General features: G+C 44.4%; 1 protein-coding gene across 1 annotated transcript; it reads right to left on the bottom strand.

The window, feature by feature from the left end:
• Positions 1 to 106: 106 nt before the first annotated feature.
• Positions 107 to 27,452, bottom strand: LOC131294329 (PTB domain-containing adapter protein ced-6). The gene is made up of 10 exons (XM_058322378.1): positions 27,254 to 27,452; positions 3,842 to 4,087; positions 3,602 to 3,766; positions 3,237 to 3,523; positions 2,889 to 3,169; positions 2,706 to 2,806; positions 2,308 to 2,620; positions 2,114 to 2,238; positions 982 to 1,938; positions 107 to 197 (listed from the first exon to the last, which is right to left on the bottom strand). The coding sequence occupies exons 2-10, from the start codon at positions 3,983 to 3,985 to the stop codon at positions 132 to 134; spliced, it is 2,439 nt and encodes an 812-aa protein (XP_058178361.1). The 5' UTR covers positions 3,986 to 4,087; positions 27,254 to 27,452; the 3' UTR covers positions 107 to 131.
• Positions 27,453 to 27,801: the final 349 nt, after the last annotated feature.

The raw sequence follows: 27,801 nt of genomic DNA, 5'->3' as shown, positions 1-27,801 counted from the left end.
TATCTGCTGCACTTCTGCTTGATGGTGGCCAACTTTATGTCCTCTTGTAACCGCTAGATGTTACACAGCCACGGACATGAGCAGCGACAGATTGAAGGAGACGAGAGATGCAGCAGATAAATATTTCCAATTTACTTCTTCAGCGGATCGAACGTATCCAGTACATCGTCGGAGCTAAAGAAACCGTTCTTGGTCGTCTGTAACGGGAAACAGTGGAAAGGTAGTATCAGTAAAATAGGGTATGACTTGGAGTGTGTGCATATAACACCACTTTCTAGACTCTACTAAAGCGAACACATAGGCAAATACATAGATCTCCAGAAACACAGCGATCATGACTAGGGGGGATGGTGGACCAATTAAAACTAGGACGAACACACGCACACACGATACAAAAATGCGAAAACTGGCACAAGTCGACGAGAATGGAATGAATGTTTCGAGGATCAACAACGAATGACGTGTGTGTTACACTTGTGTCGAGAGGTTTTGATAATTAAACACAAATAAATTAATGAAGGAAAGAAGGGATAGTTGAAAAGTAAATCTTAGAAACCATGATTAGCTAACACATTAGTTAATAATTTCAATTTATGATGAAAAGCGCTTGGTCGAGCGCTGTTGATCGAGAAATATTGTTCTGTTTATTGAAAAAGTAGTGAAATGTTTGAGCTTCCTACGTTTGACCATCAAAAGTTAGAGAATTCTTCAGAACATGTGACAGAAGACTGTGATAGCAAAATAAAACAAATTTGCTTTCCTCTGACCCTCTGCCTCATCCCGGTTCGGAAACATTAGTGTCTCTTACAGGGCGCAACAAAATTATGAGACATATTAAAGTAAATATTTTAAAAATGTATTAAACAGATCGATGGTCTCGAGGAAACAGAAATACATGGTTGGCGACGGCACACACGAACACAAACATTACGCGACACGTAACGACCTCGAAGGTGTCTTTTCGAAGCCGGCAGCCATTACCTTCAATTCCGGCTGAAGCATTTTAGGCCCACCCAAGCGTAGACCAGCGGCATTAGCATTGAGCCCGTCCCCAACAATGACAACATCAGCAACAGATTTGCCCACCTGCGCTACTACATCATTAGTGACCGATGGCTTATTATGGAACCGGTCCCGCAGCAACGACGACTGCCGCTTCACGGTGCGACTGTTGATGCTCAGATCCTTCTTGAACTCGTTGAAGGCGGACAGAGCAAAGTCTTCAAACAGTGCCTCGGAGGAAGCGGCAGCCGGATCGCCGCCGGATGGGTCGGCGAGCTGGGTGATGGTGATCTGATTTAGGTGGTTAGTACCAGATGCAATGGTGGCCGCAGGTGCGTGCGGGTTAACAGTACAGTTAGCAGCAGCACTTTCGTTACCCCCGGCGGACGGCGGTATCCCGTGACAGGATCCGGCGTCCAGCCATGAGCCCGTACCGGTGTTAATGGTTAGCCGTTCCTTGTCACTCGGGTTCGTAAAGACGTCGTACGCGGCGGTTTTGTGCTGTACGGCGGCAAGCGGATTGCTTCGCAGTATTGCTGGTGCGTTGATGGCCGCCGCGAAGGGGTTCAATTTTGAGACCAGATTAGCCGCCGTGCTTGTGGCGGTGTTGGTGGTGGACGCTCCGGCGGGTCCGGTATTGCCAATGGAGGAGGAGGAGGAGGACGGAGGCGCACCTGTACCACCGTTAAAGGGTAATACACCAGGATGTGCACCAGCGTTGCCACACTCGCTGTACGAAAGTATCGAAGAGTCGAGCTTGTACGAATTGTTCGCCAAAACGTTTACTTCGCGCGTAAAGGGACTTATTCCTGCTTGTGGTGGCGGTAATGTGGCGTTACCCGTGGTCCGGGTGCCAGCAACACCGTTCTTGTTGATGATGTACGTTTTATCGTTTAGCCCGAAGGAGGACGATTCGTCCAGTGTAGAGGTAGAGTCCTGTCCGGGAGTTAGTGAAGAAGTTAACTTTTGTATTTCTGTTAGGTTCACAATCAAATTGTGACCTTAGTAATGAAAAAATATGTGTACGTGTCTGATGAGATTGGGTTTTGTTTACTTGTTGAAATACACTCGTATACCACGAAGATGATCTTTTATCGAACTATCTACTTACATCACTGCTTTGCGGATTGAATGGTGCCGACCCGAAAAGATCCTGATATGCATTCGATCCGTTGCTATTTCCGTTCGTCTGTGGTACCGCTCTCCGTGGCGCGGACTTTGCTGGTGGAGGAGCCACTAAACCGGAAGAAAGAAATCTTGCAATAACTCTCAAACACCAAACGAACGTCAAGTGAAGTGGCTTACGAATCGGAGGAGGACTGGTCAGGGCGGAGAATCCATTCGTGACGGGCCCGTTACCATTGGCAAAGCCATTATTGTGACCATTGTTGTTGCTGCCAAAGAGCTGTTGGCCCAGCGAGGCGCTGGCCGTCGGTTTCGGCGGCTCGAAGCCAAACAAATCGTTGCTGATCTTGTTTCCACCGCCGCTGCTCGTGGTGTGGCTGGTGTCGTTGTCGGGCGCACGTGGATCAAAATCGCTGTCCGAGTCCGAGTTCAACAGCAGACCCTCCAGCTTCGTGCCGACCGTTGGCTTGAACGCCTCCAGTGTGTTGTTGATCTGAAAGGAAGGTAGTTGAATATAAGGTTAATATCAATTTGAAACATTGCACCAGTATTGTTGTTTTATCAATTTTTCCAATTACCTGATTTTGGATGTTCCTTGGTGGAACGATCGGAGCGAAGTGCTTCGGTGACGTTTCGATCAGCAGCTGATCGTCATTGTTCGGTAACGATACATCAATTCCTAAATAAAAAGGTAAACAAGAGTGCGACATTGTAGCTACGGACACGGGACGAACGTATGTTCCACTGTTGCTGCTTCTTACCCAAGTCGGGCGTCTTGCTGCCATTAACAGCGCCGTTGTTGTTGTTATTGTTGATACTGCTGTAAGTGCTGTGCCCGTCGACGCCGTTCTCCAGCGCCGGCACCTCGCAGATGTCCCGCAGCCCCATCCGCAGCAGCAGCTTCTCCAGTTCCGCCTTCGAGACCAGCTCGGACAGGTCCCGCAGCCGCTGCCGGTAGGCGGTGATCGTGTGCTCGAGCTGCTTCTTCTGTGCCAGCAGTTTGACCGACTCGAGCGACTTACCGCTGTCGCTAACGTAGCGCCTATTGGAGAGCGAAGATCGGATGTGTCGAAGATCAAGAACGTCGCATATCGTCAGCGAATACCAACCTATAGGCCAGATCGAAGGCCTGCCCGATCGTCAGGGTAATGTCCGAGGCCAGCTTGTTGGAGATGAACACGAAGCACTCGTGCCGATCCTCCGTGCCGTTGGTGGTGCTGGTGGTGGAGTTGTTCGAGCTGGTCGTGTCGTCGCCGGAACTGATCGAGGCCGTCGTCGACGAGCCCGTGCCCGTTTTGGCGATGAAGCTGAAGAACTTCTTCACGCCCTTCTCGTCCGCACAGTAGGAAATTTTGTGCAGCGGAAACTGGTGCATGATCGTCAGCGATCGTGGTTCCTTGAGGGGTGTTGGGGGTAAAAGAAAACAAAGTTATTATGCATCACGGCCGAAGGACTCCTGTACTGTTTCCCTTACCTGTATTGCCACGCCATCTACACTGATGGTAATTTCCACCTTCTTCGTCTTCACATTGCCACCGCCCTCGGCTTTCTTCATCTGCTGCGTAAACTGCAACCTTCGGATGGCTTCCTTGACCACCTCGATGCCCTTAGGCTGCTCCACAGGAGTACTACCGAGGTACTGAAAGGTAGAGAGATCGATTAGTAGGGATTGGCTAAAGTCATTCTTGTTCGGTTGGGCTTTTAAAACACTTACTTTGACTAGATAGGCGACGTGCCCGTTGACAAGCACATCCGGTGCGTGTAGCCAGTTGCGGCCGTTCTTTGTGTTCTTGGCATCGTTTCCGTTTTGGCTGGAGTTGGAGTTCTGCTTGTTCCAGAACATGAGCGTCGACGCCATGGTGGATCGTATCGGTGCGCACTTCTCAGCTGGTACGGCTTCAATGAGCTACACTCGTTCCCTCCGACGAGTCCAAACCGCAAACACCGCGTAGCTGGATCTCTGCAAAGAAGGCGTAAGCGAAAGGGAAATGATTCAGACCGGCGTGCATAATTGGTGCCACCATGATAAGCTTAACGGAACATCCGTTGTCCAGCGATTATCGCTAGCGCCACAAAGCTGACGCCTTCCTCACTGAAAGCTTCTGTGGATATTGAGTCCGCACGTTTCCTACTGCGATAAAACGCTATCGGAACGGTGCGATGGACAAACAAACCACCGTAGACGTTAGCGTCAGAACAGAAGTAGAAGAGTCAGGCGCCTTCCAACAGATGGGGTGGTGTTGTTTTGACGCGACGATGCTCAAATTACTACCCATAGTGGATGCTGACTGCTAAAGGCGCCCTTATTCCAATCGATCGATCGCGTTACATCGATGGACGTCATCAATTGTTTGGAGTTTGTTTTTACACACACCAGGATGTACCTTCAGTAGCAGTACACTTTTGCTATACACGTTGCCGGAAGGGGGAAGATGCGGTTTTGGCCACACTGATTGTGCTGTGCGCCATCCGGTGCACGTTCACCATCGTCCACACAATTCATACATCGCTGCAGCGAGGAGGAGCCCATGCGGTATCGCCGTCTCCCTGTAAACCTCCCATTTCTCGGTGGCTGGGGAATTCCAATGAATAGAATGGAGCCAAATAGCCATGCTTGTGACGCAGATTCCTGTTTTTGTTGCCACAAGCGATTCTACGCGATCCCGTCGGTGGAGGCAGTAAAATTTTAGTTGGTTTCAACAATTCAATTTTATTGTTGATGGATTTTAAGTTGTTGTAAAGACGACAAAATAACAAGATGACTAATTATTTTTCTTGCCTTGTCGTTAACTCATTTCCAGATATTTGTTCAGCTTAAGCTACACGCCATTATCATTTTGAGAAATTGCATCAGCTTTTGTTATGCATTTATTTTTCCAAGTTTCATTTGAATGCGTACATTATATTTTTAATCTTTAACAAATGAATCATGCAGCTAGTAATTTGTAAAAAGGTGTTAAGTGCTTAAGTATATTCCAGCATTTGAGTGTTCATTTTAAGAGCCAGTGATCGTGCAATTGCAATAAAGAACCTGCCCGGCTATATAGAAGGTTTAAAGCTTGTGTAGGTGATAATTTGTCTCATGTTCGTGTTCTTTCGGACATGACAGAAGAAATAAAAAAAACTACTAAAAACTTCCTTCCCGTCCGACACGTTCACAACGGAAGTTATCGAACTGACCCCTATAGGTTGTTTTTCCTTCTCGTGGACATCGGTGCACTGTTGGGCACGCGCCATGTCCATGATAGCAAACAGTCTAACCATCGCAAATTTAACGGTCCATCGTAACCTGCCAAGCAGATTGTGCGACAACAACCTCTCCGGCACCGGGAGGAAGTGAATTGAACGGAGTTTTATTATACCGGCGCCTTAAAATATAATATTGAATCGCCTGCGCACGTAGCCCCATTGACGGGTTGGAAACACGAGCCTCTTCGCTACGGCAACTAGTTGCCTTCACTTACTTCATGCGGTCGTAGACTTTTTTATGGACCGGTTAAGGGTGATGGCAGAACAAAACAACGTCTAAAACAACAAATAAACCGTTCCATTGTAGCACGGTTGGTGTTGGAAAATCGGGAACTAAAGTTTGCCACTAATCCACCATCCGCGGATAGCTAGTTAGTTCCCACGTAACTTTTAACAGCCGGCGTCTATTGGTTTATGGCACGACGAGGTAACGACGTTTGGCGAGATTATATCGGCAGTCGTTAGGCTTTCGGCCGAAACAGTGCCCATTGTAGTGGTTTAAAAAGTAAAGCACCATTTGACGCTAGTCGAAGACGTTCGGGTTTTTGATACCAAGCGGCGGCCATTAATTTCCCTTTCTTTATCTCGAGAAAGTCTAAGCGTTTCCTGTTGGTTTATTGACGTCAATAAATGTGTTCAAGTAACAAAGTGCTTGTAACGCTCATGAGCGATATGGTAGACAAGAAACGGTAGGAAAAATCGACAGAATTCAAATGTAACGATCGAAGCAGCCACAGCTCGGCGCAGCTCATCTCATCACTAGTGCGAATTTCACGCCAGCTAGTTAAAACGGTCACGGTCAGCCAATTGAATTTGGCGAAGAAATTAAAGTAGAGCAGAATTGCAACGATACGGTTACGGTAGGCATTTTTATGGCCGGAGAAGGTTACGTGGTGTAAGTTTTTCGATTCGGTTTTCCTAACACCGCCATCATAGTTGTTTGGCATTGGATTTCACTTTTCTTTCCGATGAACCAACCGGTGTTTTGGGCTTGCTGGTGGTTGGCGGATGAAACCGGTAATCGATCGGTGCCGTTTGCCGCGGCTCAAGGTTACGACGGACCTCCTCCCCTCAAACCCCCAGGCTGGGGGGTTGTTGGGTCTTCTGGTCTGGGCAGCCCCGAAAACCTGGCCTCTGGGGGGAGGAGGGCTCTGCGTTGCAGAAACTGAGCTAATTATGAAATTACAACAGACGCCACCGAAAACCAAGTGTCGGACAATTGCGTACCGTTGTGGCATGGGTATGAGGAAATGTGGGCGGTTTTGTACTTGAAATGGCGGTTCAAGGTACGTTCACGCAAGTCCTCCCCCAAACCGTCGACGGACGCGCATCTGGTGTGAGTCTGTTTTTCGCCGCAGCGGATCGGCCAGCAACGCCGCTGTTAATTTAATTATAATCTAAAAAGGCAAAAGGGAACCTCCGTAGCGGTGCGGTATAAATTAATGGCCGGGTTACGATTGGATCGTTTCGTTAAATATTAAGGGTCCCTTTCACGCTGGCCATACATAGTAACGTTTTAAAATACCGGGTAGATTTCATGGAAAGCTTCCACCTTGGTGGCAAAACACACCAACAGCTAGTTCTTCGAAACAGTTAGATAGATCTTTGCCCGATTCCCATGAATATTGCAAATTGTTTGATTTCGGAAATTGATATGGTCAGGATCAAGTGACGGTAAACTTGAAAAGAAAACGGAGCACAAACAGTCAGACTAAAGTAAAAAAGATACTGTTAGATGAAAATAATACTAAAGCTTTAAAACAAGTATGAAAATTGTAATCTCCCTCATTTAACAGTAACATTAACATTGTAAATAATTAAAAGTGAAAGAATAAAAATACAAAATACAAGAAAATATATTATCAGCTAAAAAAGCAAGAAAGAAATTTTGACAAAAGGATTAAAAGAAATACAATAGAATCGTTTCCTCCTTAATTTAATTCTTTGTGTGACATTATTTCAAAATCAACATTTAAACTAAAAAAAACTGAATAAAGATTTTGAAAAAATGAAAGAATCCGCTCTGCCAAAAACAAGCTCATGAAATAAAATAATCAATAACTGTGTAAAATAAAATGTTCAAATGTTCTGCTATTTTGAATGAAATACATAACATACAAATCTTGGCCACAAATGGTTCGGTGACGCAAACCACTTTCTTTACTGGGTACAATGTAACCAATTGGACTGAGACGTACGATAATGTTGTCATCAAGCCGACAAAATAGATCGTTTTACAGTCGTTTGCACGCTCGAAATGAAAGCCAGTCGTTATTCACGCGCTAAGCAAACCGGGAGAAGGTCCGGCACGTGCGACGGGAACGGATGGGTGGTGTACCTATTTTTCATTTTTTGGTTTTCCTCGATGGATCCAAATAAAGCCAAGGGTCCAATTTTCCAACTATCTTCACATTAATCCATTCGCTTCAATTGATAAAGCACGTTCCGGGGGCGGGGAATCCCTCTGGTGGACACCCTTGGGTCGTCGTTTAGGTCGCGAACGGCGACACATGATTCCTTGTTTGGGACAACGAGCGTAAGGATCGGCGAGCTTTCAAACACGTAAACGCGAACGCGGCGAAATTGAAGTGGAAGTTGGAGGCCATTATCGGGTTAAGTTTCTATTTATACACGGCTCGGCGGGGCGGAACCAGCAGCGTGTCTCGTCCCGGTTGTATCCGATGGATGCGCTTCGAGCACATTCGACGCTGATTTGCGCCACGTCGAGGCCACGATCGAGTTAGCTGCGGGAGAAGCAGGACGGACGCGAACTGTCAGATTCATTCTGCTTTTCCTTTTGACAGCTGATCAAAGGCAAAGGCCAAAGGAAGCACGAGGGCGTCTTATCGCGCAGGGGGACGGGCACGAGGCACGGAAGCCACCATACAAACAATAACTCCTCTTGTTGACGACGTTATCAACTTGTTGCTGTAAAGCCGCCGTCGCCCTCCCCCCCCCCACCCCCCCAGGGGGCGTCGTCGTGATGGACTGGGGTGACGCGGGTCGACCCGATTTTGTTTGTGCTCATAAAAATTATGCGAGTGATTGAAATGATCAGGATCACTTCACGCCGCTGGCCTTTCTTGTCGGTGCTTGCTCGCTCCAGTTCGTTCGGTCACCCGGAGGGGGCAGGGGTTGGTGTCACGCATTTTGGGGCGCAAGAATAATCGCACACAATTGAGGTCACTTGGTGTTTGGTGACACCATGTGTGGCGGACGCCAAAAAAGGTGCTGCGGATGAAGATTGATTTGATTAGAGCGAGAGGTGCCACCGAAAAAGTTGATAAGAAAATTGTTGGAAAAGCGAAATAGTTTTCGGCGGCTTTGTTAGAAGATGCGATAGGACAATCAAAACATCATGGTCCCACCAGAACTAATTAAACATGGTCCAACGAGGTTGGATTCTCGAGGAATTAAACTATCATGAGCTTCCGGAATGAAACATCATTCTAAACACATTCGAGGCTGATAAGTTTCTTTTTAATGACTTGTTGAACAAACCGAACCAAATTAAATCATAAAGACAAGTTCGTTGGTGATTCTGACCGTCCGTCGTTCAGCTCGGTCGAGCCAAGGGTAGTCGTCTCCAATCGGCGACAATTAAATGTATCCTTCGCCGGAGAAGATTATCACTTAAGGCTATTGCTGCCCTTCGCTGTCCTTCGGGTGGAGTTCGAAATGGCAATAATTGTGGCTCGCACATAATCAACTGGGAGAGGGGACGGAAACTAATGTGAAAAAATAGCAAGGATCAGGAAGCATCGTAAATATACTACAGAACAACCCCACTCGAAGCGTGTCTTTCGACCGGAATGATTTTACGTGATCTTGTTTTGTTGCTTTCTCGCTTTAAACGAGGTGGTCGCAATTTTTGTGAATGAACCAAAGCACACACCGCGTCGACAATCGACCTCCAACTACCTCTTGTAAACCGGAATTTATCTTCAGCGCGCTCGAGCGCAAAGAAACCGATCGCCGCTGAAGGCGAAGCGAAGACGATCGGAATTACGGTCCGCAAAGTCGCGCGGGTCCACGATGACCCGGGGTTGGGGAAAAAAAAAACAACACGGAAACCGGAAATTTCATAATTCGCTCCAATCACGGCCGAAGCCTCGCCGCACGTCCCAACCCCGTTACCTTCCTTCCTGACGATCAAACCGAGGTTTCGCGGTGTACCACCATCGGCCCTTACGACGCGTGCGAAGTGATCGCAAACTACCTCTTTTTGGTTCCTCATCACTTTCTCCTGCCGGGGGAAGGGATTGGACACTTCCTCCACGAGCCCTCCCTCTAGGGCTAGGTGGGAGTTGGCTTCAACCCAGTAGCAGTTGTTGGGCCCCAAACACCGTCACAACTGCGAGACAACCCAAGCTGACCATGGAATCGGTGGTGTGATTACGCCGCAATAACATACCACCATCCCGTGGCTAATGCGCAACTCCGCGGGCCAACGTATGAGTGTGTGTGTGTGTGAACTTAAGGCGGGTGGTTTAGTCGAGACATGAATACATAGGTCGATGCAGCACCAGGGAAAGATACTAAACGCGATGTTGGCTCAGTTTTGCTGCCAGTGGTTACCAATTTCGCCCGTTGCTTTTCGCTTTCGTTGGAAAACACTGCTACTAGGATGGGGTTGGGTGTTCCCAGCGGGGGGAAATGGTACAACATGCCCATAGCTGAAGAGTTAACCATGGGGGAGTGCATCGCATTTACCACTGTTATCGTAACAAACCTGGTAGTTTTAAGTCGATTCGAAGGCATGCCGTGTGCTCCTAACGCACTACACTGTTGCAGAGATTTTTACTGAAGTTTTTTTGATAACAATACTTTAACTCCTGGTCTGTGTGTTTTTGGTTTTTGGCAAACTTTCCCATCGGTTATTCCAGGAAAATGACCCCAAAATGCTTCAAACTCTCTAGACGGGGCGGACTTGAGGACGTTTTTGTTTTTGATTTTACAATATTTCATTATTCGTTAGTTATAACATTCAGGTACTTGAAGAATTTGATAATTGGTTGAAATACCACATTCCATTAATTATTAAAGTATGGTAGCTAAATGTTACATAATTTCAAATCCATTTTGTTGAATCCTGGTGTATTATTGATTTTAAAACTCAAATTGACCAATTTCCCTAAAATTCTTTTTGGATGTATTAGACACGTTAATATTTTTTTTTTTGTCGCATTCATGTTCTCGGCATTAACCCCATAAGGTCAACTTGCACTAATATCCAAATAGATTCAAACAAGTATGGTAGATTCTTCTAACTGACCTATTAAATCATGAAACAGAAGATGAATTCCATTTAAGAAAGGAAACACAATTGTTAGCTTTACAAATATATTTAAAAGAAAAGAAAAGCCCGGAAGATTTTTAATAAATAATGTGTTGTGAGAAACACTAGCTATGTTAAGTACGGAACGAGATCGTATGAACAACCAATGGATTGCATTTTATGAACCCCTGGAGGACCCCATCCCTCTCCCATAGGGTCAATGTAGACATATGCTCCTACATAATCACATCGGATGGCGATGCCCTTTCGAGGGGCACACCATAAAACAACTGCCTTGGAACACGACAACTCGTCCACTATTACGCCCATATTCCCTTGACGAATGATAAGCTCTCCTGCTGGCGACGATGTTGACTGACGTCGCGAACGTCTGCGGTAAAAAACATGTCTTCCTGATGCTGTGTCTCCCATTGACTATGTTTCTTTTTCAATCTAACTGCCCTCTCTTCGCAGAAGCGCTGGAGACGATGATGATACTAATAATCGCATTAATGCGGCCCTCGTGGGGGGGAAAACTAGTTCGAGCACCCGCCCCGATGATGCCGTTTCCTTGTGGGGTTTCGCGAGTAGACCTCATGATGACTTACTTCCTGTTCCTGGATCGGGCGGACGCAACTGGTGATCGGTTGCGCCACAAATGCCACTGAATTCCGGTGACGACGAAAGACGACGATTGCGAGCTGATAAGAAGAGCAGGAACAGTTTGGGTCATTCCAGCGAACGGGGCGTCAACATTTTCTAGATAAGTTCTACTACTTTCCTGCAACAGCAACATCACAACCCACACTGCGATGGAATGTTGTATGAAAATAAAACTTACAATTTTTGTCATGTCCTATTTTGATGAACAGTGAATGCAAGGTTTCGAAATGGAAATCCAACTTATCTCTTTATTCTCATGCCCTAGGTTCATCCAGGTAAAGATTGCGCGCCAGATAGCGATATGGCGTACCCCATTTGAGGTTCGTGCCAACCTACATCTCCTGAGGAAACGGTGACGCGGTTAAAGAAAAGCAAGATGAAACCAAAACCGTCGCATTTTCCCTTTAATCCGGCCGCCAGCACCATTCGGGTTAATGAGCAGATCGCGACGAACAGAGGGAAACCCAGAACGAGACAGTTCCGTGTAACCGTGACCCTTTGACGGCGAAAGAAAACCGGGTCACCCCGGTGGGAGGTCGTGGAAAGATGAAAACTAAAAGATTTCCGTCTTCCCCATTGTGAAATGCAACACTCCATATCCATCGTGCGGTATTTTAATTATTATCAGTAGAGTTTTTCCAAGCTGTTTTACATTTACAACGGTTATAAGTAAACCTTCACAGTGCTTTGTGTTTCTTCGGTGTAACAAAATATTAAATACAACCTGCCCTTGAAAGCCTCAACGTGACGTACTGTACGCAGGTCGGGAATTAATTTATTACCAACCGTTTAAACAAACCGTTGATTTATTCCCAATAAAGCAATCGGGGGGATGGAAATGGCGGTCGAGTCACAAAGATTGAAAAGGTCACCCCGGTTTTTAATCATCTGCACACGTACCAGAGCCGGTTAATATATTCACGTTGAACAATCCGATGCAGCAGAAAACAGTAAACATTACAAGTTATTGATTTCCTAATGATCATTTTCACTCGAAGCACATTATTTCGGTCACGATTTGCTAACGGGTTTGTGATCGAGGCCGCTAATCGATGGGATGGATTAATAATATCCGCCATTGGGTGGTGTTCGAAACAAAGAAACCGAACGAAAAAAACACACCGATTAATACTCGATGCACACGTTTGCATTAGTTTTATTACCAAATTAGTAGTCGATATGTTTACATTTCCATACCATTTACCAGCAGCAAGCAAAGTGCCAACAGAAATGGTTGATGGATAAAATTTATGTTTATTTATTGCGAAACACAGCCGAGTGGAATAGTCTTAGGCAAACAACGGGTGGAATTGTTCAATTCTTCTCACGAAAAACCAAAACCAGCCAACCCAAGAGACTCGGAGAGTAAAACAAATCTATGATTGTGTGTCTTTTCCAAGCTTCGATAAACAATGGGAACCCCCTGGGGGTAGGAAATGGTTTGCAATAGAGATCGAGTAACTTTGTGGTTATCACACACAGAAAAAAAGCAATAGTGAAGGCGTGAGAAAAAAAACAATGGGTAATTGGCGATTGGCAAAGTGTTCCAGATTGCTGAACGGTGAAATATACAAAAAAAAAACACTATGCACTCTGAGATACTCTGCGAAAGAGGAACGGAGTCGATTGTGAGCTGCATCTAATCGAGTTGCGATGCAGCAGTTTTATCGATCGGAGTGCAGAATCGCACCACGCGTTTGGTGAAAGGGCGAAGGAAATAGGCCGAAGAAGATGGCGGGAAGAGGCCGATGCCCAGCTTTCTTAATCGCGTGCCCAGCAGCCACCTGACGTTGGCTGATGACGATGGCGATGATGATGATGATGATGATGACGAATGGAAGCCAACGAAGGACGCAGTGAGCGTTGCAAAAGATGCACCAAGATGCAATCAAGTCCACTGGCAAGCTCCGTTAGGATGCAGCCGAGTGGACGAGGCTGCCGAATAAAGCCTGTCTCATAGTAAATTGAGCCAAAGAAAGCGCGCTACTGTGGCGCCTCTAGTAGCGTCAGCCGGAAACTAATATTTTTAGTAGTATAAGTGAATAGTAACAATGAAGTTGTGAAAGTTTCAGACCTGTACTATTGTTTTTCGCTAAATGCCGTATAATGAAAATTGAACGACCAAAAATAAATCCGCACAAAATACTATAGCACCAAGGCAACTGAGCAAATTGAATATACCGGGAACCCATTAAAATAAAAAACAAAAAAATGACAAGTATTTTTCTTTTGTAGAGTTTTACATGAGGTTTGTTGTTAAAATATGTTTTTACTATTTACGTGTTCCCTGTTCTTTTAAATTCACGTATTTTGTTTTTGTTTCTTGCATTAACGCCCATGTCGTGGAATGGGACACCGTTTTCGCAACCTCCGTTAACTTCCTCTTGCCAAGAACATCTGTAACTGTTTCACCACTTTGTCTAAGACGAAGCTTTGTAATTGCCCAGATTTTTTCGATGGGGTGAAACTCTGGGAAATTTGGTTTTGGTACCAAGTGATCTTATTGACCCAGTACCACTCCAAGACACTTGTAGAATAATGGGAGGTCGAAAAATCGGCAAAACAAAGTACGTGAATTTATAAAAACAGGGAACACGTAAATAGTAACAATTTATTTTTATAACAAGCTTTATGCATAAATGTACAAAAGAAAAATACTTGTAATTATTCTTTGCTTTTATTATGGATTCCAGGCCTTGTCAATCTGTCTACCGGCGCTCCAGTTATTTGTGCGGATTTATTTTTGGTCATTCAATTTCCATTATACGGCATTTAGCGAAAAACAATAGTACAGGTCTGAAACTTTCACAACTTCATTGTTACTATTCACTTATACTACTAAAAATATTAGTTTTCGGCTGACGCTACTAGAGGCGCCACAGTAGCGCGCTTTCTTTGGCTCAATTTACTATGAGACAGGCTTTACATTCGCTCCGTATTGTTTCATTTTTATGGCCGAACGGTATCGAAGCGGGAGCAAAAACGCAATGCAATTTTCTACGTCATCAACAATGAATGGATGCTTTCAGTTGGAGGCAGCAATGAAGGTGAAGAAAGCAAGTAAGACATTGACTTATTGATTGGTAAAGGGATCAAAAAGAATGTTCATCGGAGCAGACTTGTTTTTTGTTCAAAACTGAATGTTTTTAAGGTGAATATAAACGAATTTTATTAATTAAAAAATAATCCTATTTTTTACTCTTCTGCGTTTGTGTGGCTGCTGGAACTTTGTGGAAACGCACACTGGCCAACGTCTCAAGGCGAGGCAAGGTCGACAAACCTTAGACCGCGGACCCGGCTTCAAGGTGCTCATCTCCATTACGGCTAATAATAGCCTACAGGCTCGAGGCTTTGTGCCACGCTGCGCTTCAAGGTTCAGCTCGCTGTAATCAGCGCATTCTTGCCGGAGACAATGCGGGCTAGTTTTGCGACGTATTGTTCACCTAATCTTGATTTGCTTTGTTTAGCGACAATGGCAGTAGATTCTGTTTAGCACGATCCACGACTAAGAGTAATTGTTTTAAAAAAGTTCATGCAAATCAGTGGCAAACGTGAACATCTTCATTCGAAAGAGGCAACAAATTTATTTTATTACATAATTATATTTTTTTAAATAGCTATCAAACATGACAATTATACCATCAAACAGTTTTTTCAAAACGACTAAAATTTAAAATAGTTTTTGCTTAGTTGGTAATCGATTCTAACTAGTGTTAATGTGGTATTCAGCTTTAGATTTAACAATATAAAAGACTCATTTTGAACGTTCAAAGAATTTGTAAATCTTCAAGTTATTTATGCTTCGCAAAAGTTCATCGACAGATTTATTAATCTGTTTCAATCAAGGTAGACTTATCTGAAGTTGTTTTATTTTGTTATTAATTGCAAGATTTGGAAATTGTTAGGGATCCATGGACTTAAGAATCATGAATTCGCATGAATCTCGAAACAAAAATTGAAATGAACCTGGTCGAATGTTTCATAGGACATAACATAAGGCCTGACCCAAAAGAAGGGCTATAAATTAGCATAACATCTACCAATGTTTTTTTTTATCAAAAGAGTTCATTGTTCCAAAACTTCAACAGTGCCTCTAGCCTCCATTCCTACCTGCTTTTCAATAGCGGTTGCATATGCTAAGGATTTGGTAACGCCGTTCAAAGACCTCTGGTTCAACGGAAAATGTGCGCCACACTAAACATGCTAAGGTCACCGTACCGTGTTGCAGCCAAAGAAGCTAATCTCTTCAGGGCGATGTTTGTTCGGTCCGCCGCGTGTCACAATGCAAACGATGTGAGATAACGTTGGTCTCATCGTCTCGTTTCCTTGGGAGTGGGTGGATGGGATGGAAAAGGGTGACAGCGCTGGATGGTGGCCTTGTTTGACAGGGGACCTAAGCCAACACTCCCCCGCCATTACCGCGTGCTTCACACCTTTAGGGGTTCACGAAGCCCCCACCACTTGTTGCACCCGTGAAAATATGGAAATGAATCGGCGTATGGGCCAATTTTCACATCACACAGTATATGGAACAAATTGCTAATTGGATGGCGTTGACCGTGCATTTTTCTTCTCTCGTCATCGCAACTTCGAGGGTCCAATCACTTTGCACGTGTATTACACATGCACCCTCTCCCTCGGCTTGCACACAGACCAATACTTCGACATTCGAAATAGGTCCATTGTGTGGCAGTTTCCATTCGGCCAGCTCCAACTCCCACTGACCCACCGGGCGTTTTAATGAAAATCTCCACGTCGGATACAGCAGGGTATTAACACCGTGCGATCACCGGCACCTCACCTGCGTTGGGCTCGGAAAAACGATCCGGTAATGATGTGTGCGGGACGGACGGCGGTCGGTGGTGATCATTACTATTATTCAACACCCTTCCAGCCCTGCCAGGTCCCTTGCCCTGTCCCGTGCATGATCGTTTCCTTGAAAAGACAAACGAATCTCGCGGCACGAGAACGGACGGGGTCGATGAACTTCTCCTTGGCGTGAAAATGCATTCTATTATCACATATGTGAAACGTGTGCTCGACTGGTGGCGCAGTTAGTGTTTGTTGAATTGAATTTGGACAGGAAAAACAAAGACATCAAAAATATTTGGAAGTTTTATAAAAGTTTAAAAATGTTAAAGTGGGGGAAAATTTGCAATATGGGATAGTCATAAGGCACACCATTTTAAACGAATAGCTTCAGCAAAGTGATCTTATTGGCTGCCAGGCACTGTAGGTTAATCCATATTAAAGCTAAATGGACCATTATGAACATGTAATGAAACGAATTTTTCGTATTAGCAAAGGAAACCTTTGGTAGTCAAACGAAGTACCGTAATTCGGCTTATATAACACCAGCTGTGGCGGCTTCAATTATTGCCGAGAGAAGAGGTGGTGTTATGTACGGAAATTAATATAACGGCGAATCTTTTCAAGAAAAAGATTGTTTAAATAAATATATTTAGTTAAGACTTTCAAAATTAAATTTGTTTAGCAGTAGCGAAGCATAACAATTAGAATTAATAAATAAAGACTCAAAAAAGGTATTTCATCAAAAGATTGATGGAGCTCGGAGTTTTATTTAATAGCAATGTACATCCAATGTAAAACTTGGAGTGAAAAATATTTTAAACTTTTTTTAATTAAATGAGTTGTACAAATGTATTACCTACAAAGAAAAATTGTAAAGGGAATAAAAAACACTAGGATGGTGTCATATACGCGAAAATACGGTAACTTTTTGCGAACCAATATGGCTATAGTTTGCTTTGAAGTGTTTAACTATACTATTTGTTTAACCTTCACAGTTTAAACAGGCCTCTGCTTAAATTCAATTAGAATGTCCAACAGAGCAGGAAACGAAGCGATCCTGACAACAATAAACAAAACGCAATGCTGTACTCCTCCATTCGCCTCCGAACGACTCGAGCATCCATCTCAGATTCAAAGCAACCAAAACATCCGCCAGGGCTTTGTCAGGTGCACGCGCGACTTTAAGTTGCAAACCGAGCACGATCGGTAAGTCGTCGTCGTCGTCGTCGCCGCAAAAAGATTACGCCGGATCATGCAAATATTTACAACCCCGCCATCGGCCGAACCGCAACGATATTTCACCGACGCCTCCCTTCCCATCTTGGAATCGCTAACCTTCGACAGAGGGCACACACAGAGGGATTCATCTTCACTCCCGGAAGGCGCGAACGGACGGAGAAGAGCGACGTTTGTGCAACTTCGACCGCACGAAAACGGCGGTTCGACTGTTCGAGTGTGGAAAAACTCGTTCCACAACAACAATCCCTGTTTCGTGCGGTGCAGGGGTAGGCACATTTTAACAGCACGTCGCCGAGAGGCTCTTTGTCGATCGTTTCTGCTTCAATCATGTCCCCGCAGGCAGATGAAGGAAGCATTCTTGAGGCGGATTTAGCTGTCGACTCCTTGGAGGCGGTTCACTTTTAACCTTGGGGCCGAGTCCTAGAGCATCACGTTCTAGCAATTGCGTCATTTGTTTCGCTCGTTCAGGGAGCTTACACCGTGGAGTTCACCACAAGATGGGAGCCACTGGATTTGCGAAATTTTAAAGCCAACCATTAATTTATACTGCGAAAGTATATAATTTTCCAAAAGGGGCGATGTAAGCGCACAATGTAATGGATTAAGAATTATTTTCTATCAGTTTTCATCATCATCATCGTTTCAGCTCAACGTCATCTCGATGACAGGGGCTCAAAAGCAATAGCCACAAGAAATTTATTGCTCGCTTACTGACATTCCCAATGGGTGTTGTGTCAAAACATTAATACTAGCCTTAGTTCGACAGCTACAAAACCGCAAGAAACCCCCAAATACCGCTCTCCCTCGCTCTCTAAACCTCCCAACCACACTATTAACGGAACCACCAAACAAACACAGCTAGATAAAATAGTTGATCTTCGGTGCGGCAAAACAGAAAAGAAAGAACCAAACGGAAAACCAAAACCACTCCGGTTTAACGCCAGGTCCGGGGAGAGCAAAAGGGACGACCGTTCGGGCGAAACCGGTTTTTCGTTGATTTTGGACCTTGCCCAACCACAACAAGCACCCTCCCGGCGTGCAGCGTTGGGATGCCTCGAAATGTGCGTTGTTCCGTTGGACGCTGAAGAGACCGCAGAAAACGGCAGTCCCAGAGGCCAGTCCTTGGCACCGATGAGTACTTATGGGGTTTGTTTGTGTACTGTCGATACGGCTCGGAGGAAGTTCGATGCGATGCGTGAAGGTGCCCATGGGAAGACGCATCTATCAGGCACGGTTCCTCTGGAAGATGAAGGACATTGTTCTAGAAGAACTGCTATCACTAGGAATAGGCTTCTTTGTAGCAAATTCTGAACGACGCATTTCTGGTTGTCCATGTCGAACTTAACCAATGAAAGAGTTTTGTAATGAATTGAGAATGGTGACCCTTTATTTGAAAATAGATCTGCTAGTAGTTACTTGATTTCATAAAAGCTGCGTGGTCCGGTTCTGGCATGTAAAACTTCTTCTTTTTCTTCTTCTTCTGCGAGGATTTACTCCGGTACGGCTTTTGAATCCAGCTTCCTGGGCCTTCGCAAGCTAAGCTCTATTGAGTCGGGATCGGCAACTAAGGCCATATGTCCTGATTTTCTGTATTTATTCTGATTTTCTGTGTGAGTTACATTTTGACTGCCACCATATGGTCGGAATAACCTTACTTTTCGCTAACCTATTTCAGGAACCCCGTTCACTGCTAACGATCCGCGCTAGTGCGCAGTCCAATTGTGACTGTGGAAAGTATAACGAAATACAATATCTTGCCCTTTTCTTATTTATTTACCTTTAATTCTAACTAACTAAGCTCTTTACGAGTTCCTTCAATTAAATTTAATTTTCATATAGTGGGAAGAACTGTTTAGAATTTGCAACTAGAAGAGCAACATTTTAGTAAACGTCTTTTAACAATTGGACTTTTATTTGAGCCTCATTATTGAGTTCATTATTTAATATTAAGTTTGGAAACATTCGTGAAATCACAAACAATGTTTATGCTCAAGACCAAGTCCACACACTTTTGGAAGATTTGCATACACAGCAAGGTTTGAGGTGAGAGCTTTCATGCGATGAATGTGGAACAAACTTTTATAAATTGCCAATGAATCTACACAAGTTTTAATAAAAGACCACCTGATTCCTGGATGTTTTGAGAATGAATGAAACGACCTGCACGATTTCTTTATCCTTCCATTCTAATTTCTCGCAGAATATGATGAAAACATGGTCACACATTAGTCATTGTTTGACTATCAGCTACCTTCCATTCACAACCCAGTGGAATGTGGTTTTCATAACATAACGTACACAACTTATTGCAACCAAAGAATTGCCACACACCAGAATGCATCTTCTTTAGGGCAACAGCACTTCCTCGCTCATTCCCTTCCCCTTTCACGCTATGCAGTTGCATTCCGCGTGCATTTGAGCGAACTTATCGCACACACAGTCACGATGGGTTTGGTTTGGGATGATCATGCTGTAAACATTTCGTCATCGTCACGTCTCGTCTCGTTCACTGCAGCGTGCCGGCCTCACCCGACCCCCACCCCACACACACACACTTCCATTCCACCGGTTAGTACACCTCTCCGGCGTTAACTAATTTATGCAAATGATTGTTTCCGATTCTTCTTACCCTCCTCCCCCGGTTAGCCCGGTATACAGCGTTCGTCCGGGTGTGCACAATCGTCGTGGCTAGGTTGTAGGTTATCGGTGATCTTCGATCGTTTTGATATGCACCGCCATGCAGCGAGCCGTCGACGGAACGCGCTTGAGATGCAACACGAGATAAGATGCAATGGAATGCGGAGTGCAAACGATACGCATACAGGCGAGGTAAAGCTAGCTACAACCGAACCGAGGCACACGAATGCATGCTGCTGCCCAACGAATGTCATTAATGAAGCGGTTAAAGGCGTATTCGATGGCTAAAGACAATCCTTTCCGTATTGTTGCTAAAAAATCAAGCGAAAGAAATTACATTTTATTGTAACCACAGAGCTTATGATTATCTTGAAAAATTGTTGATATGTTACCAAAACGGTACAAATTTTGTCAGAAATTTTTCCTAAAATGCAATAATGACTGATAAAGCGGTTAAACATGCATTCGATCTATAAATAAAATCTTTTTCCTATTGCTTTTAAAAAATCGAGCGAAGGTACAGGTACATTTTATTTCAACCAAAGGATTATAATTAAAATGCTTAGGATTATATCTAAAAAAATGTATTTATCTTTTACCCAAAAGTTTCTATGTTGTCTGGAAATATTGCTAATATTACCGCTACCAAACCGATAGCAATCATTGCAAACAAACCAGCTGATGCAAACCTGCTCAACCTTCTCCTTCCTCGTTGTGTATGTGTGTTTGTGTGTATGAGTTGTTTCCCTACCTAGTGGTCATCGGCGAATGCGGTTTGCGAATGGTACACCTGTGTGCGAGAGGGTGGTAGTTTAGCATGTGTGTACCTTCTTGAATCAACCCGGCGTAAAACCTGCGACTCAAATTAAGATCTCCCCGGGGGCTAGTGGGCTACCCCGAGGGTTGGTCCAGCTCCCCCAGTGCCTTTCGCGGTGGTATTGGTGTTTCCAGGACTTCACAAAGAACAACCCGGATCATTCGACATTCGCGGCCCCATTCTCGTGGGCCGGTTTTTTGCTGGAAAATTTTTACCACAAACCTGATTTGCACACCACACACGAGCGGAAAGGGGGTGAAGACATTTATCGGCATATTTAGATATGAATATTTCTCTTCTTATTCGTATCTTGTGTACTTCATTCAATCCACAGTTTGCGTTGTTATTTGCTTTTTATTTTATTGCAAGTTTCAACCGGTTTTGACTCATCAGTTCCGTTTGAGTGCTTTTTTCCGGCAGGGTGGAGCTTTTGTTTCTTTTTCATACCCCATTTTTTTGTTTTTTTCGCGATACACACACCAACAACGCGCGATGATCATTTGAAAATCAAAACAAAACACAAAACGCGTTCGGTATTTGGTAAGCATAGAGCATAGTTGGTTTTAAGGCGACAGTTATGCAACGAACGGGTGTTTTGTTTTTTTTTTTGATAGCGTTTCTTTATCGTGTTTGGTTGGTGGTGTATATTTTTCATCCAAAGACGAATATTTTTTTTTATTCAACGAAGGTAGGAGTAGCTTCAAAAAATTATTAAATTAGATATTAAAGAGAAAAATAATTGGTATAAAATACTGATTGCACACGATGCAGTTAAAAACATTTCCTCTTAAAAGCAAGGTAAAAGCTGCCATTTGTACAAAATCATTAAACTGTCAGCCAACCATTCACTTCGTTGGTGTAGAAGGTAACAATTAACCTTGTAGGATACTATCGATCCTCATATAATTGGCCAGATTTCACGAAAAAACAAATCAGTTTGAACCAATTTGTGTTCTTCCTCGTCCAGCGTTCTCCCTCTCCCTCCCCGGATTCACGCACTGTGTGTGGTGGGCTTACGTGCACATTGTTCGAGGGCCAACCGTGACGGCAGCTCACGATGAATTGCACACGCATTGGCCGATCGGCAGAACGAATCACCGAGCGAACTCATTGTCAGCTGACCGATCGACTGCATTTTTCCTCCCCCCCTCTCAAATGCACCCCCACGAGGGGGACGTAGACACTCCGTCGTGTTTGAGGTGCCCATGGTCACCGTGGAATCACGTCATGTCATGGCAAAAATGCACGAAAACATTCGCTAGAACGCGACCACCGGCCATGACCAAAAGGAACACAATTCTCCCTCCCCCAAAAGTGGTGATGGATGGCCGAGGGTGCGAGGAGGCAGAGAGGGCCACAAGGAAACCCACATTCGCATACGGCACGATGGCAGCTGACAACAAACGGACCGTTTCGTTGTGGCGCGATTGTGTTCGATCTTGTTCGAGGGAAACCTCAACCCTTAAGTGACCTCTGGAGCTATGTTTTGCACAGACTCCCATGGGAAGAGTTAGATAAATAGTACTCTTTTAATAACATTGTGGAAAAAGTGTATCTAAATAAGCCCCATGTTAGAGCATTGGATTGATAATATAGAGTTTAAATCTTTCCTCAGGTATTTTAAGGCAGACAATTTCAAACCCTAGAATTACAAAACAAAAATCCACTCGAACGTTGCAGGAAGTGGAAACTGCAAAAGGACCCTTGGAGTCATTTGTATGTTCCTTTGCTGTTTTGTTTATTTTGTTATCACTTTTTACTATCTTTTTGACCTTTTGTTTTGACGACCAAACCTGGCAGCGCCAAAAACCTCCCGTTGGTGATGTCTTAAATCTCCATCCCGTAATGCGCTGCGTCATCCGAGAAGTAAAGGTCTTTCTTTTTTGTCATTGTTTGTTGCAAACTGAGTGAATTACCCTCGCAGAGGCAGAAGCGGGTTATGTTTCTCACGTTAAGGGTACGAAAATGAAGGTACTAATTTTCTAATGGCGAACACCACTCGTTAACGACTTAAGCTGCCTGCTGCCTACGGAAACGGTTTTATTTTGCACTTAAGTTTATCAAAAATGAAGGTTAGGTGTTTTTTTTTAATCGTGTGCAGATCTAAAAAATTAAACAACTTGTGCAAGTCAACAATGTGTAGGCCAACTTATGGAGGGCTTTATTTTGTTTTCGAGTGGAGATGTCTACCGAAAGGCTTCACTTTGTTTATTTTTAAAAGCAGTGTTTTGATTACGCCAGCATCTAAACATAATAAATGAAAGCAAGGTGTGTCCATTGGTGGGACGCTCTGTGACCGCTTGATTTAATAAAATTGTTTATTTCTTCGGAAATATCACGGACGCAAGCGGCTGCGCGATGGAATGTTCCGCACTTTCCAGCCACCATAGGATGATTTCATTTTTTAAATTCTCCCATCACATTATGATAAAGCGCCATTTTCTCGCATTCCAACGGCGCACGGTTCGCAGCATCGGCAATCAATCAATCCGCCCCCTCGCTCGAGCCCGAGACTAGCGAGAGATTCCGCGCAAACTCCATTTGGCAACTGACTCGTCATTACGTGCCCGTGTTACGGTCTTTGTTGTTGCTTTGTTGCTCGGCAACAAACTCTTCGGGGAGCCACCGATCGGAGTCTTAGCTTAGGCAACAGAATGTGTTTTGCCTCAGCAACGTTCCTCTTTCCACGACGTTTGCAAGTGGCTGCGAATAAATGTTCATCGCTCGGCCACTGCATCTGGAATGATTTATGACAAAACCGAATTCCCGTGGCAGTCGATTTTTGCAACGTGGTTGGAAACTGGGGAATGGATATTCAAACGGTAAGGGGGTAGCAAGGGATGTGTGAAACTATTTTACGATCAGAGGAATCTAAGTTTTGGAGGGATTTGATAAACGTAATTATTATTGCTTAGTATCTGGCATGTTCTTCTTTTTAACTAATGATACTTCTTCCTTGCTGGCCTTCCAAGCATCTAGTAGTTTTAGTTGTCTTGTTACACAATCTTTTCTACGCGTTACCACCCCTTGTTTACCTAAACTGGTAAATCTAATGCAGCCAAACGTTATCAGCAATTGTACTGAACCTGAAAGGCATCCAAATGTAATTATTTTTTTTTTTCTTCAGCTAGTAATGTACTTCGGCAGAAGCTTGATTAACCAAACCCCATGCAATCGACAGTTACGTTAAGCTTTTAAGTGGGGTCTAGTAGAGATATCATCGTTTTTTCCTGAGTCCGTTTTCTAACCCTTGTTGTTAGATCATGCGTTATGCTATCAGTTGCGTTAGGAATGGCTAGGCAGAACTTTCGAACCTTTTATTTCACCATCAGCATTCATTAAACAACATTTAGGTTTACTACACCTCTTACTGTTATCTTTCATTGAATTTCCATACCGAAAGAAAGTAAGTAAAAGATAGCCCTTTCTTGCTTCGCCGAGCAAAACATAGAAGACACACCGTCAAGATGGAGGACGGGACGAAGACGCTTCATTGTTTTGTGTGATGATCGCGGCCGGGAAACTTAGCGGGCGGGCTATGATTTATTTAGCTTTCACTTCTACATTTTTTCCTACTACTCCAAGGGAGGAGGGATTTACCCCTATCTGTGAATGGTAAAAGCATAGCACAAACGTCTCGTTGTTTCTTGGGCAGGGGCTTGGGTGGGGGGGAATGGCAGATAAATAGCTAACTCCGAGCATTTGCGTCAAAGTGGTCGCAGTGCATGCAAATATGCAACAGTACGGCACAAAGCGCACCTGGAAGTTACTGAAGATAGGTATGATATTTATGCTTCGCTCGTTTTCTTTCTTCCTAGAGCTGTGTCTCTTTGTTCTTCACTATGGTTTGGTTGTTGGGTATTCTGATGGACATTGCGTGCAGCTTTGTGCAGTGGAATAAACTTCAATTGCGTGCAGTCTTTTGCGTTATTTGGCATCTAGTGTTTTATCCAAATAGTAATGGTAATGAATGTTATCGGTGAAGTTCCCAAAATTAGAAATGATTTTGACATTTCGAAAAAGAAATACATGGCATGGGTTTTTAAGTTGGCTTATCCAACTCTTTTGGAATTAATTCCATAACGGGAAACTATGTGAAAGTCATATTGAATAGTGATAGACAGCACTTATCAAAGCGATGCTGAAATTTGGCAACATATTCATAAACATTTTTCTAATATTACACTTCCACCTACACCTTAGTGTTCGTGTCAAAGCCAGCATTATACAATCGTTCGTAGTGTGCCATTTGAGGGCACGGTCTCACGGCAGTCCCATTCCCGTCCCGGCCGGACTGCCGGGCGATGGCGCCCAGTGGGTATCTGTGTTGGTGGCAGTTTCTATGACTTTGGTACCCCTTGGGGAAGGTTGGCAAGCATAGCATAGCAGGAAAAGCAAAGGAAGGCACAAGTCGCATGATGGTGGTGAGAGAAAAGGCACGATCCAGGTTGGCGGTTGCGGCGAAATGCCAAACAGTTTCCAGCGCACGCTAGATCGAGTAGATCGGAACGGGATTGGATCCCCCGGTCCAAAGGTGTGTGTTCGTCGCTGGGTCGCTGATATGCTGAGTGTGCTTACGTGTTCTCTCTCCCTCTCTCAAGTCCCTATTTTGTGTATTTTTTCTGTACTGTTCCCTTTCGCCCTTTACCAACGCTCTTGAGAAGCTTTTCCACAACTGACACGTCATTTTAGTTGTAATTGTACCCGAGCGAGATTCCCGGAAATCATTTATGTCGTCCGAATTTGCGGTGTGGGAACTGTTGGTTTGTATGCAAACTTTAAACCAACTCAAAACGATTCCTGTTCAAAACTTCATCATCGTTTTTTTCAATAATGGAACCGGCCTTTCCTTTTGCCCTGCACGAAGACATAAGTCCAAAAATACGGAGGAGGACACAACACCAAAAAACCAGGGAACTTTGAAGAAGGTAACGCGAAAAAAATCCAACCAAAGAAAGGAAGCCATCAACATCAAACAAACAAACGAACTAACCCACCAAATGAAGAGAAGAGAAAGTTCGAGCTTCCCAACACGCTGCTCCCCAAAGCAGCTCACGCACACACGCGCACGCAGCCGGATCGCGGATCTGGCGCCATTTGGGGGGGCGAGGGGAAATGTGTATCGTCCGGGCGATGGGTTGCCGTTGGAAAACAGAAGAAAAAAAAAATATGCAAAGGGAAAAACACACAAATGACAAGCGCGATGAGGAAAGCACATGCAAAACCAAAAACAAAAAACGCATCAGCCGACCACCACATTTGCCGGTCCGTCATCTTCTATTACCTAACGCATCCGCCTGGCGTTTGTTGGGGCAGCGGCGTAAAACGTGCCGCTCGCCGTGGAACGTGCGCGAAGAGAAAAACAACACACTCCACGGGATGCTCCTACCAGGATTCGGGCACGAATTGGGTTGAGGATCGTTTTTTTCTCCCCACACTCCTTTATTTCCCCCCGCGGGGTTTGCTTGTTTTTCTTCTTCCTTCGGCGCGGCAGGAGAAAGGTGAGATTCGCAATCATATGTGATTTGCATACAACCTCAAACTTTTAACACCGGCGAGACAGTGGGTTGTACAGAAATGTAAAACGAAAAAAAAAACTAAGCCAAAACCTAGTTCGCCCGTGGACACAAATATATTTTTTCGGTAGAAGATATTGTGTGGGACTTACCAAATTGTGCCGGTTCGTTGCGAAAAAAACACAGTTAACGGCGTTTTAGTATGATGATCAACTGCTTTGAAAGTGGCATAACCATAAGGAAATGCTCTCATATGGCACATAATTTTGTCATTAGGTCACCCGGGCTTAACTCAGTGGTTCTCAATCTGTGTGTTTCGGCGCAACACATGATCAACATTAACGTAGCTGTTTAACAGATCAGGCATTACAATTAAGGCAATATTGTTCCCCTCCCCACCCAATCCTTTCCTTAAACTATCCCATGATTCCAAACATTTCCCTAATATGTAACTTTTATTTAAGATAGAGATGAATGTCGCCGTTAAGGCGCAAAATCTCTTTAAAAAAAAAAAAAAAAAAAAAAAAAAAAAAAAAAAAAAAAAAAAAAAAAAAGATCAGGCATTACAGAACATGTATACGAATTCAGAATGACAATGCATATAATTTCATTCGTTGTTACAAGTAAGCGGTAAATTTGTAAGCTTATCACACTAGAAATCGAAGACGAAGAAAATGCTCTTCAAATGTCGTTTTTGAATAAATAAATCAGAATAAATTTGCAATGAAATATATTCCCTCATTTTATAGTTGAACAAGATTTTCGTAAGTCAAAAACCACTGTAGGTTTTTTGTACAGTGGTTTTGAATCTCGTATCATAAAACATCTTCGAACGACATATTGTCGAAACAAATGGCATTTAAATCGTTAGTATAATCATGCCCAAAAGCAAATGCTAAATGATACTTCACTTACCCGTAATGAGAGCCTTGTACCTAAAATGGTCCACGTTGGTGGGGAAAAAACAGGGCCCCCCAAAAAGCAGCGGTACAGCGACGGGCGTCTAACACGAGGTCGACGGAATCGGAATGATGGTGGAATCTCCTCGGTGCTGCTCTTGCCTCGCTCGCGCCTATTACCCTTCCGAACAGCCGCACTAGAAAACCGCAGTGACACTGTGTCCTCCGGCGCACCGATACAATTGCCTTTCCTGGGTACGGACAAGGGGTGCTGCTGGTACTGGTGACGCACACTCGCGGACACGTGAACGCTCAATTGCAACGATCTCCGGCACGGACACTTTTTGCCTGCACAAACACCTCCGGCACTGCACTCCTATTTTCAATGCACCGCACACACGCGCCTAACCACCACGCAAGATAGGGCTCGGGGCACACCGGTATACGCACTACAACCCAGGCTCTCGACGCTTCTTCTTCGCGTTTCCTGCGGGTAAAAGAACGGAGAGTGATAATCGGGAATGGGAGCTGCTGGTCTAGTGGAGCTACGTGGAAACGGCACCA

This window comes from Anopheles ziemanni, chromosome 2, assembly GCF_943734765.1.
Source record: "Anopheles ziemanni chromosome 2, idAnoZiCoDA_A2_x.2, whole genome shotgun sequence".
NCBI classification, from domain to species: Eukaryota; Metazoa; Arthropoda; class Insecta; order Diptera; family Culicidae; genus Anopheles; species Anopheles ziemanni.
The sequence above is the reverse complement of the archived record's forward strand: the minus strand, read 5'-3'. Positions and strand labels throughout refer to the sequence as shown.